This window comes from Oryzias latipes, chromosome 10 (assembly GCF_053564925.1).
Source record: "Oryzias latipes strain Hd-rR chromosome 10, Olatipes_Hd-rR_3.1".
NCBI classification, from domain to species: domain Eukaryota; kingdom Metazoa; phylum Chordata; class Actinopteri; order Beloniformes; family Adrianichthyidae; genus Oryzias; species Oryzias latipes.
In genome coordinates this window covers 18,167,624-18,180,103 of record NC_136246.1, presented here as the reverse complement: position 1 = coordinate 18,180,103, position 12,480 = coordinate 18,167,624, and the positions used below count along the sequence as shown (strand labels likewise).

General features: G+C 38.0%; 1 protein-coding gene across 26 annotated transcripts in view; it reads left to right on the top strand.

Annotated features, from left to right (window-relative positions):
* LOC101169865 (protocadherin gamma-C5) overlaps positions 1–12,480 on the top strand; it is a 307,671-nt gene that overhangs the window by 203,487 nt on the left and 91,704 nt on the right. Inside the window, exon 1 of one of the 26 annotated variants that reach the window (XM_078954140.1) lies at positions 2,086–5,345. The exons of 24 other annotated variants lie outside the window; for them this stretch is intronic. In XM_078954140.1, the coding sequence (XP_078810266.1) occupies positions 2,901–5,345 (2,445 nt within the window). In that variant the 5' untranslated portion in view covers positions 2,086–2,900. Of the gene's footprint in view, positions 1–2,085; positions 5,346–8,027; positions 12,388–12,480 lie in introns of those variants that run through there. One more of the 26 variants, XM_078954139.1, reaches the window with a different exon arrangement.

Here is a 12,480-nt window from a genome sequence, read left to right as displayed (position 1 = left end):
AATAGCATAACATTTTGTCAATGAACATTCTGAACCTTTAGGTCAATGTGATCATAGTTTTACCATTGTTTTACCGTGTTTTTATCGAAAAACGTTTTGTGTATAGTTCCATGCTATTCACTCTTTTTAAAACTTTGATCATGTATAGAGCTTTTGGTTCTGTCTTGTTTTTTTTTTTTTATTTTTAAGTCAACTTTTTCTTTGAACGTTTGTTATAGGGTATAAAGTTTTACGTGTTTCAACGACGGACTTTTGAATTTTAAAGAATAACGGTTTCCACCGGGTTAAAGAAAACATGCAGGAAGATTCATGCTTCATGGTGCTGAAACTTCCTTTTTCGGTCTGTACAATTCAGTTTAGAAAATGTGTTATTTTATTTTTTTTATTTGTTTTTAATACGTTTTCTTAAATATCTTTTGTTGAATATATACTTATATTAATATTTATTCATTTTTAAAAACCATACAATTCTTTTAGAAATGAATCTCCTAGGTCAGTGCTGAAAAACCAGTGTGGGCGAGAGATGGCTGTGCCATGGGAAAATATTAATTTTCACTGATTAAAAACATTTGCCACCACCAGAATATCAGCTCTGTGTTCTTAAAAATCGGACCAGGTTTCACGTTGAGTAGTTTGCTGACCCCTTTGTGGTACTCTTCAAAGTAAATACACCGAAACTATATCAACATCCTCTGTGTCTTTTTGAAGGAGCGTGAGAAAATCGTTTGCCGGTAGCTCCTCTCACACACACGGCGGGAGTGTCAGGTTTATGAACCCAGTATTGTACAAGCGGCGAGCAGCGACTTTGATGTGGATTAACACAAAGGCGGAGGAAGCGATTCGCGTTCCATTGAACAGACAAAGATGCACGCGGTGCGAAGAAAGAGAAAAGAGGAGGATGGGCAAGCTGCGGCACACGTTTGTGCAGAACCGTGACTAGTGATCTGTACTGATCACAGATCATCAGTGCACCCCTATAGCTTTCTACAAGATCCTGTGTTAGACCCTGTAAAAAGGGAATAAAATAATGAAGCTCAGAAACGTGAGTCTGTCTGGTATCAGCACCACCGCTTTCCCTACATCTCCTGTGATGCATTGGGTTAACGTGACAACTTCTCTTTACTGTGCCGTTGTCAACTGAAGTGCAACAAACGCAAGCATAGGTTCCAACAGTTTGTAAACTTTCTTGATGAAAGCAGGAAAAAAAATCTTTCTCCTTCAAGGTTTTTGTTGGAGAACAAAGGAATTAAAGGAAGAGATTTCAGTGTTATGTCCAAGTCATCTTTATAAAAGAAACATGTGGTTTCTAATAATGTCTGGGCTGAAGGGCAAATTCAATTTCAGACTTATTTCACTTTTGAAATACTTGAAATTAAGTTTACATTTAAGTAATAACAAAATAAAACAAACAGGATCGAGTTAAGGTGTCCAACAGACACATTTAAACTAACTGACACAATTTAAGCACCCAAAAATAAATAAAACATTTTTATTAAAGTTACATTTCTGATTTAGATAAGAGAAAAACCTAATAAACTTCAGAGTGTTCACATTTTTGGGTAATTAAAGTTATAAACATTTATGTAGTCTTTTTTTGTCTAAAATTTACTAAGCCTACTGTAAATATTTTTTCGAAAAAAGCTTAAAAATTACTGTTTAAAAAGAACATCATTAAAAAATTTTTTAGCTTACATTAACTTACATTTTTATGGATGGAAAAAAAAGTACCAGGGGCAAATTTTCAACTAATTAATTTGCAAATGATTACTGAAAAATATCCAACTTTCATCGCAATTTTAGGGAAAACAGCTCAAACTTTAAATTTTTGATGCTTCAATTATTTAAAAAAATGCAGGCAAGATCATGGAGAGAATGTACGTCATAATATATATATATATATATATATATATATATATATATATACACTAGCAACCAAAATAAAAAATATATATATATATATATATATATATATACACTAGCAACCAAAATAATATATATATATATATATATATATATATATATATATATATATATATATATATATATATATATATATATATATATATATATATATATATATATTTTGGTTGCTAGTGTGCCTTCTGATTTTTGTCAAGGAAAAACTCTACCTTGACTATGTTGAAAAACACTGTTCTAAATCTAATTTTTAGGAATGAAAAAAAAAATAGAGAAAATATATTGATGAGCGCCTTGAAGAGGTGTTTAAAACATTCTATTTTACCGCTGTTGCGATTCATTTCAGCACCACGGACAGCAACTTTACTGAGCAAATTTCTCCCAGATTTAGCTTGGTAAATATTTTCTTCCACTCTGACGTCATTCACTTTAACTTTCATCTTTGAAACAAAGAATTGTAACGCATCAGATGTTTTCATAGCCTTTTTGTTGTTCTTTACTGTTATAACTATATAGTGTTTCCTTCTTTTTATCTGCTGACTGATTTTGACCCTTGCGATTAGCGTTTTTTGTTGTTGTTCTTAAATGTCCTCAGACAAAACTAAAATAAAAACTCGAATGTAAAGTGTGTTGACTAACAGTTTTAATTTTGAATGACCTTGTCCGTCATCTGCTCACATTCGTTGTTCTATGAGAAAACAATTTGCCTTAGAAACCTCATTGCTTTTTATGGCATCCTGTAGTTTTGTGGTTTGGACTCCTAGCGCCGCTGTTGACTAGAGTGTCGATAACTGAGAAACTGCTTTTAAACCACCCCACCAGTCTAACATCCACATAATACACTCCAGAGGACAGGCGACGGTGGAGCCATTTTGATGAAGCAATTTTTTGAAAAACAAATTCGATCTTTTTTTCCTGTTTGAAATGATTTCTGTTGGAGGGATGGAAATCCTATTATTCCATGTAGTTTTGGAATTTAGCTGATGCTAAAATCTGTTTACGAAACTTGCTGGAAGCTTCGAGGAAACAGATCGGACAGAACAATGAATCAGCGGGTACTGTTGTTCGTGTGTCTCGTCTCCCTCGCCTCCGTGCTGGGACAGGTCAGTTACTCGATTCCAGAGGAAATGCCAAAAGGATCGCTGGTAGGAAACATCGCTCAGGATTTAGGTTTGGAAATGAAACGTTTGATTTCGGGAAAAGCTAAAATCTACAGCAGGAACAGCGGAGAGTACGTGGAGCTGAACAGAGAAAGAGGAGTCCTCCTCGTTAAAGAGAGGATCGACAGAGAGGCGCTGTGCGCAGAGACTGCGCTTTGTGCTTTACATTTTCAGATCATTTTAGAGAACCCGATGGAACATTACACGGTGAACATCCAGATTACAGATATCAACGATAATGCACCTGCTTTTAAAAAAGCTAAAATGAATTTCAAAATAAGTGAGTCTGCAATAATTGGTTCAAAATTTGTCTTGGCGACTGCTGAGGACCTCGATTCTGACATAAACGCAGTTCAAAGATATGAATTAAAACCAACTAATATTTTTTCTCTCACTTCACAAAATAGCCCTGATGTAAACAAAAACGTGGAGATGGTTTTACAGAAACCTTTAGATCGAGAGAAAGAGGAGCAGATCTCTCTCGTGTTAACGGCTGTGGATGGAGGAGAGCCGCAGATGTCAGGAACAATGATGATCGTCGTCACGGTTTTAGACGCTAATGATAACGCTCCAGTTTTTACGCAGCAAACATACAAAGCTACAGTTACGGAGAATTCACCTAAAGGAACAGTTGTTGCTGCAGTGACAGCCTCAGATGCTGATCATGGATCAAACAGCAGGATTACATATTCAATCACTAATACAGTAGGAAATGTCGGTGAATATTTTGATATTGACAAAGAAAAGGGAGAGGTAATTTTAATAAACAACATCGATTACGAAAAATCTATTAGTTTTCAGATTAATATTGGAGCAACTGACGATGGAGGACTAACTAACTCTTGTAAATTAATTGTGGACATTCAAGACATAAATGATAACGAACCCGAAATTAACATAATGTCGAAATCAAATATTATTCCAGAAAACGCCAAATTAAGCACTGTTGTTACAATGATTCATGTTGAAGATCTGGATTCTGGAAATAATGGTAAAGTTCAATGTTTAATGAATGAAAACATCCCATTCTTGTTGAAGTCAACCATTAATAATTTTTATAGTTTACAAACAGACAGTGAATTAGACAGAGAGAAAGCGTCAGGGTATAACATCACAGTGACCTGCTCTGATGAAGGAGTCCCCTCCCTCTCCAGCAGCGTCACTCTCACCTTACAGATCTCTGATGTGAATGACAACGCACCTGTCTTTGAGAGGAGCTCATATGAGGCCTACATTGTAGAAAACAACACACCAGGTGTGTCTATTTTCACAGTGAAAGCCACAGACGCTGACTGGAAGCAGAATGCGCGTGTTTCTTACATACTGGAGGACTCCTCTGTGAACGGAGTGCCAGTCTCCTCATATGTGTCCGTCAGTGCTGACAGTGGAGTCATCCACGCAGTGCGCTCTTTTGACTACGAGCAGATCAAAGACTTCCGCTTCTGCGTCAAAGCGCAGGACGGAGGGTCTCCTCCACTCAGCAGCAACGTGACAGTGAAAATCCAGATCCAGGACCAGAACGATAACCCCCCTCAGGTTCTGTATCCGGTCCAGACTGCTGGCTCTGTGGTGGCTGAAATGGTGCCTCGTTCAGCTGATGTGGGCTACCTGGTGACTAAAGTGGTGGCTGTTGATGTGGACTCTGGACAGAATGCCTGGCTCTCCTATAAACTGCAGAAAGCTACAGACAGGGCGCTGTTTGAAGTGGGCTCACAGAATGGAGAAATCAGAACTGTCCGCCAAGTGACGGAGAAAGATTTGCTCAAACAAAGACTGACTGTGATCGTGGAGGACAACGGACAGCCCTCTCGTTCAGCTACAGTCATTGTGAACGTGGCGGTGGCGGACAGCTTCCCTGAAGTGCTGTCGGAGTTCACGGACTTTCCACACGACAAGGACTACAATGACAACCTGACTTTTTACTTAGTGCTGGCTCTGGCTGTGGTTTCTTTCCTCTTCATCACGTGTTTAGTGGTCATCATCTCCGTCAAAATCTACAGATGGAGACAGTCTCGCATCCTGTACCACTCCAGCCTCCCAGTGATTCCATATTATCCTCCACGTTACTCAGACACTTTGGGAACAGGGACTCTGCCACACACGTACAATTACGAGGTGTGCAGGACCACTGACTCCAGAAAGAGTGACTGTAAGTTCGGCAGAGCTGGAAGTCAGAACGTGCTGATAATGGACCCCAGTTCTACAGGAACCATGCAGCGGATGCAGAGAGAGAAGAGCATCCTGGATGAACCAGATTCTCCTCTAGAGGTCAGAATAAGATACCATTAATTGTTATTGTCTCAATGTTTTATTTCATATTTCATCTTAAATTTTAATTACCTCTGGCAAACACTGAGATTTAAAAACGTGCGGATAGCTTTGCTTTTCGATAGACTTGTTTTTATTTTATTTAGGGTGTATCCAAACTTTAAGATCCATTGATCTGCATAGATTTGTCCACATTGAGTCCTCAACCATAAGTTTGGTCTTTATTCAGACTGCCATCAAGTGGACTTCCCTGTTCCAGACTAAAGCTTGTAATTTAAACCATGTGACTAAAGATCTCTTTACACTCTAGTCATGAATTACAAACTAGAAAATTATGGAAGTCATATGCTTTTGGTTCATTTGATCTTCATATTTTTCTATACAATTTTGAACTGCCGTATCAATGTCAGGCTCATCATTTTTTACTTGCTTTTTTGGCCCGGTGGAGGCATACCTCTGTGCGGTAACTGGCAAGAAGACAGCTAAAATGGTATGCTGATAAGTGTTAATCACATACATTTTTGGGAAAACAGTAAGAAGTAGTGTGTATTACATTAGAAATTGTTTTGATGAGTCTGAATTCCTCTGATCACATTTCAATGTGTCTCATCGTTGTGGTTTTATGGCACTATTTTAAAAGAATTCATAAGGAACTACAAGGCAAGATGGCTTTTAGGATGATGTCACATCAGCGTCTGTCAGGCGCATGCCGGATAAAAAGACTCAGAAAAGTATGTGAGAAACATTTTGAGCTGTGTTAAAAAAAAAAAAAAAAACTAAAAAAAAAAGCAGTTGGAACCTTGTTTCTTTTTGATTACACGACAATTGTTGCACAATTGTTGCTTTACATTTGTCCACGGCTCATCTGTTGCTACATTCCTACTCTGTCTTCGTCAGCTATGGTGGCCTTTTTGGATTAGTTGCTCCTCTGGGGTAAAGAATTTGTATTTAGACTGAGGAATCTCAGAGCAAAGTGAAGCAAAGTGTGATTGGAAACGAACCGAGACCACCTCAAAATGGGTCAGAGAGCGGTTCCTGGTCCCGGACCAGGTTCAACATTCTATATATGCAGACAGCACATTTGTTTCAGATTATCGGGGGAACAAGCTTTGGTTCACTTTAAGCAAACCAAATGTATTTAGTCTGAATACACCTTTAATTTCTCTCTGTTTTCTTTTAATCTCTTCCCTTTTTGTTCTGTTTCTATGTTCTTACATCGTGTAGCTTAAAAATTTTGAAATTCTTGGATGACCCAATATTTCATATGTGGCTTTAATATATATATTTTTTATTTCTTCACATTTTTTGTGGCTATCGATTTTTCTACTGTGTGCAAACGCAACTCATTTTTAGTTGTGCACTCAATTCATTTGAAGGGTTTTACGTTTTTTTCACCCTAATCTTTCATTCACTTGTACCTTTTATTTTCGTGTTCCTTTTGGAAATCTAATTTAAACAACTGATTTTTAGCATCTTCTACATATTTTAATCAAACTAAGAAACTAGGCCAGGTGAAGTATAATATTTACAGTTTGTCTCAGTCGCTTTGTTGCATTTCTCAAAACATATTTAAACTTTGCACCACTCCTAAAGCATTTTTCAAAACAATTAATGTAAACTCCAAAACGTATTAGAAACCCTGCAAAGTTGAGTCACTTTCTTAAAATGGAAAGTCAAATACATGAATTACTACAGAAAGTCAGTAGCTCAATATAGGTAGATCTTGCTTCAAAAGCAAGTTCCTTAATCCAAAAGCAAGTATTAATGTCACTGAAAGTGTCAGTGTTGTCAAAATGACAAGTTCTGACTCCACCATCTTTGAACAATCAAATCAAAAGGCTTGAACATGTTTTTATTGTGACTCATTTATCTAAAAATTCTTCCCAATGTCATGTAAAGTGAAGACAGGCATGTATGACATTTTGAAAAAAAAATTATATATATATATATATATATATATATATATATATATATATATATATATATATATATATATATATATATATATATATATATATATATATACATACATATGTAACTTTTTGTGTGGAGTTTGCACGTCCTCGTGAATGTGGGTTTTCTCTGGGCATTCCAGCTTCCTCCCCATGACCGAAAATATTTCTTCATTGGGTTAAGAAAATAGATGTTTATACTAAAGCTAAGAGACTACGGGGAACTTTAATGGAGTTGAAGACAATAAATTAGATTATTTTCCCGTTAGACAGCTTTGAACTGAAGAAACAATAATGCCAAGATGCCAGGTTCAGCAGGTGTAGTCGCAGCTCTGCTTGTTTATGTATTGCTTTATAGTTAAAAGTATAGTGGCAACTGTCAAACTTTAAAACTCAATGTATTAAACAGCAGTAATAACACATCATAAATGCGACTAAAAACGGAATTCAAACCAAACAAACATTTCGGACTCGGGAAACTTTCCCTGGCTACCACCTTCGTCCATCCACATCTCTACAGGCGTATAAAAACGCTCTCTGAAATTAAAATAAAGCCGCAACAAAGCCTTGCTTTGGTCATTGCCATCTACCTTCTGCTGTCTGGTGATATCCATCAATGCTCAGGACGAGACACCTTTCTCTGTATATGTATATATATGTGTATATGTATGAATGTATATATATAGATATAGATATATATAGATATAGATATATATATATATAGAGAGAGAGAGATAGATATATAGACATGTTGAATCGTTACAGTACTGTAGTATAATACTAGTGTCTTTACCATTACAAAACAGCACATGCCACAAAACTCTTACCTGCAGTTGTAGTAGACTGTGAGTCTACCTGAAGGTTACCAGGTCATTTTCCAATGCAAGCCTTTTGTGTGATAGTACAGAGCAAACTAACTAGTGCTGAATAACCCTAAAATACAGATTACTCGCCTGATCTCGTAATGGAATCTAAAATCTGAACAACTTAACTGACAGTGGTTCTCCCAACACTTAGCTGCACCCTTTGACCAGCCATTTTGTGGCCATCATTTACCACGTGATCCACAAGTGTTGCCCAGATTTAATCAGCAATCTGTCTATGTGGTTGACCTCTTCTTCGTCGTTTTTTTCCCCTTCCTCCACCCAGCCTCACACCTTTTCACGAGACTGACCTTCCATTTATTGCAGTTTTATTGATACAGTTTGCACTTCATGCCAATCCTGTCACTTGGTTTACAGTCTTTGTAAAAGGGGGGTTTATGTGATTCAACTGTTAGTTACTGTGAAGGAGAGGCTTTTCATTGGTTTCAATTGCTAGTTCCAACATCCCTTTTCATCAATGTGAGGCATTACCTTTGAAAAGTTACTTATGGACATTTTCATGGAAAGACAAAAAAACTTTTTTAATGAATGCAGATGATGTTTAACAAAATGTTTAACAGTTCAGTGTGCACTGATCCAAGCAATAAAATGAAGATTATTATTTTTATAAGCAATGACTATTCCTCCTGTACACAAGTTTAGAGACATGATTAAAACAAATTAAGAATGATCAAAAGGAAGTAAAAAGTTATCATTTTTTAAAGGATCTGTACTTGTACTGTGTCCCAAAGCATATGCTATTGGATAAAATAAATATGAAACCGACACTAGGTTGCGTTCAGAAAACTACATGTTATGGAGGTTGCAATTTGTGCAAAGTTCTTTCTGTTGTGAGAATTGCACCAACACGACTAAAAAAAACTGTAAAAGTGAAAGCCAAAAAAGTTATTTATCCCATTTTAACCTCTTGTTTTTATTAGTAAAAATTTAAATCAAATTAATTTAATGCACTGATAATAGGATTTCCCTTCTAAAATGACGTTTATTTAAAGAAAGAAATAGTAAAAACACTATATTTTATGAAGAAACAAAGATTTTTGGAGTGTTAATGGTGTGATCTCATGAGGTATCTTTAATACAATTCAGTGCAATTAAAAGCAACTTTACTAAACTATGTTCGGCAATATCTAGTGCTGTGTTTTTTCCCTTATTTTTCTCACCCTGAGGTTAGTTGTAAATATAAATGTTTTGGATGCAAAAAGAAAATCCAGGCACTGGGACGCAACAAATGTTTTGCTGACTTTATAGTAACATTTATACTAAAATGTTTGTTTTTTGCTTGTTTGTTTATTCCTGCTCTCTAATTGGCTCTCCAGCACTCCCCCCTCTGCCTTTGATTTAAAAAATAGTTTTCAGTGTCCCAAATGTTCGTGTTTAAAGGATCATAAGTGAAATAATATGTTTTCAGAAACGGAGTTCATCGTTTGGGCTATTATATTGAATGCATCAATTATAATTTGTTTGCTTGCTGAAAGAAATTTGTTCACTGCTCAGCTGATGATTTGAATGCTTTTTGTAGTTTTGTGGTTTGGACTCTTAGCGCCGCTGTTGACCAGAGTGTTGATAACTGAGAGACTGCTTTTTAAACCACCCCACCAGTCTAACATCCACATAATACACTCCAGAGGACAGGCGACGGTGGAGCCATTTTGATTAAGGAATTTAGTGAAAAAGATATTCGATCTTTTTTTTACTATTTGAAATGATTTCTTTTGGAGGGATGGAAATCCTATTATTCCATGTTGTTTTGGAATTTAGCTGATGCTAAAATCTGTTTACGAAACTTGCTGGAAGCTTCGAGGATACAGATCGGACAGAACAATGAATCAGCGGGTACTGTTGTTCGTGTGTCTCGTCTCCCTCGCCTCCGTGCTGGGACAGGTCAGTTACTCGATTCCAGAGGAAATGCCAAAAGGATCGCTGGTAGGAAACATCGCTCAGGATTTAGGTTTGGAAATGAAACGTTTGATTTCGGGAAAAGCTAAAATCTACAGCAGGAACAGCGGAGAGTACGTGGAGCTGAACAGAGAAAGAGGAGTCCTCCTCGTTAAAGAGAGGATCGACAGAGAGGCGCTGTGCGCAGAGACTGCGCTTTGTGCTTTACATTTTCAGATCATTTTAGAGAACCCGATGGAACATTACACGGTGAATATTCAGATTACAGACATCAACGATAATGCACCTGCTTTTGAGAAAACGACGGTCGAATTTAGAATCAGCGAGTCTGCAATAATTGGTGCAAAATTTGAATTAGCAACAGCTGAAGATTCTGATGTAGAAAACAATGCCGTTCAAAGATATGAATTAAAACCAACTAATAATTTTGATCTAAACCTGCACAGTAATCCCGATGGAACAAAAAACGTGGAGATGGTTTTACAGAAACCTTTAGATCGAGAGAAAGAGGAGCAGATCTCTCTCATGTTAACGGCTGTGGATGGAGGAGAGCCGCAGATGTCAGGAACAATGATGATCGTCGTCACGGTTTTAGACGTTAATGATAACGCTCCAGTTTTTACGCAGCAAACATACAAAGTTACAGTTACTGAGAATTCACCTAAAGGAACAGTTGTTGCTGCAGTGACAGCCTCAGATGCAGATCAAGGATCAAACAGCAGGATTACGTATTCAATCACTAATAGAGTAGGTAATTTCCGTAATTTGTTTGAAATCAACAAGGAAAATGGGAAAGTGATTTTAAATGAAAAAATTGATTATGAAAAATCAAAAAGTTTTCAAATCACTGTTGGAGCCACTGACGATGGAGGACTGACAGCTTCTTGTAAATTAATTGTAGATGTTCTGGACATAAATGATAACAAACCCGAAATTAACATAATGTCTAAATCAAATATTATTCCAGAAAATGCCAAATTAAACACTGTTGTTACAATGATTCATATTGAAGATCTGGATTCTGGAAATAATGGTAAAGTTCAATGTTTAATGAATGAAAACATCCCATTCTTGTTGAAGTCAACCATAAATAATTTTTATAGTTTACAAACGGACAGTGAATTAGACAGAGAAACAGCGTCAGAGTATAACATCACAGTGACCTGCTCTGATGAAGGAGTCCCTTCCCTCTCCAGCAGCGTCACTCTCACCTTACAGATCTCTGATGTGAATGACAACGCACCTGTCTTTGAGAGGAGCTCATATGAGGCCTACATTGTAGAAAACAACACACCAGGTGTGTCTATTTTCACAGTGAAAGCCACAGACGCTGACTGGAAGCAGAATGCGCGTGTTTCTTACATACTGGAGGACTCCTCTGTGAACGGAGTGCCAGTCTCCTCATATGTGTCCGTCAGTGCTGACAGTGGAGTCATCCACGCAGTGCGCTCTTTTGACTACGAGCAGATCAAAGACTTCCGCTTCTGCGTCAAAGCACAGGACGGAGGCTCTCCTCCACTCAGCAGCAACGTGACAGTGAAAATCCAGATCCAGGACCAGAACGATAACCCGCCTCAGGTTCTGTATCCGGTCCAGACTGCTGGCTCTGTGGTGGCTGAAATGGTGCCTCGTTCAGCTGATGTGGGCTACCTGGTGACTAAAGTGGTGGCTGTTGATGTGGACTCTGGACAGAATGCCTGGCTCTCCTATAAACTGCAGAAAGCCACAGACAGGGCGCTGTTTGAAGTGGGCTCACAGAATGGAGAAATCCGAACTGTCCGCCAAGTGACGGAGAAAGATTTGCTCAAACAAAGACTGACTGTGATCGTGGAGGACAACGGGCAGCCCTCTCGTTCAGCTACAGTCATTGTGAACGTGGCGGTGGCGGACAGCTTCCCTGAAGTGCTGTCGGAGTTCACTGACTTTCCACACGACAAGGAATACAATGACAACCTGACTTTTTACTTAGTGCTAGCTCTGGCTGTGGTTTCTTTCCTCTTCATCACGTGTTTAGTGGTCATCATCTCTGTCAAAATCTACAGATGGAGACAGTCTCGCATCCTGTACCACTCCAGCCTCCCAGTGATTCCATATTATCCTCCACGTTACTCAGACACTTTGGGCACAGGGACTCTGCCACACACGTACAATTACGAGGTGTGCAGAACCACTGACTCCAGAAAGAGTGACTGTAAGTTTGGCAGAGCTGGGAGTCAGAACGTGCTGATAATGGACCCCAGTTCTACAGGAACCATGCAGCGGATGCAGAGTGAGAAGAGCATCCTGGATGAACCAGACTCTCCTCTAGAGGTCAGTTATTTTGAGTAGATTGTTCTATAAAATCAGTCATGTGCTATCACAAAATCTTCAGCACCTTGGACAACGACAGATTTGGTTGTGTTT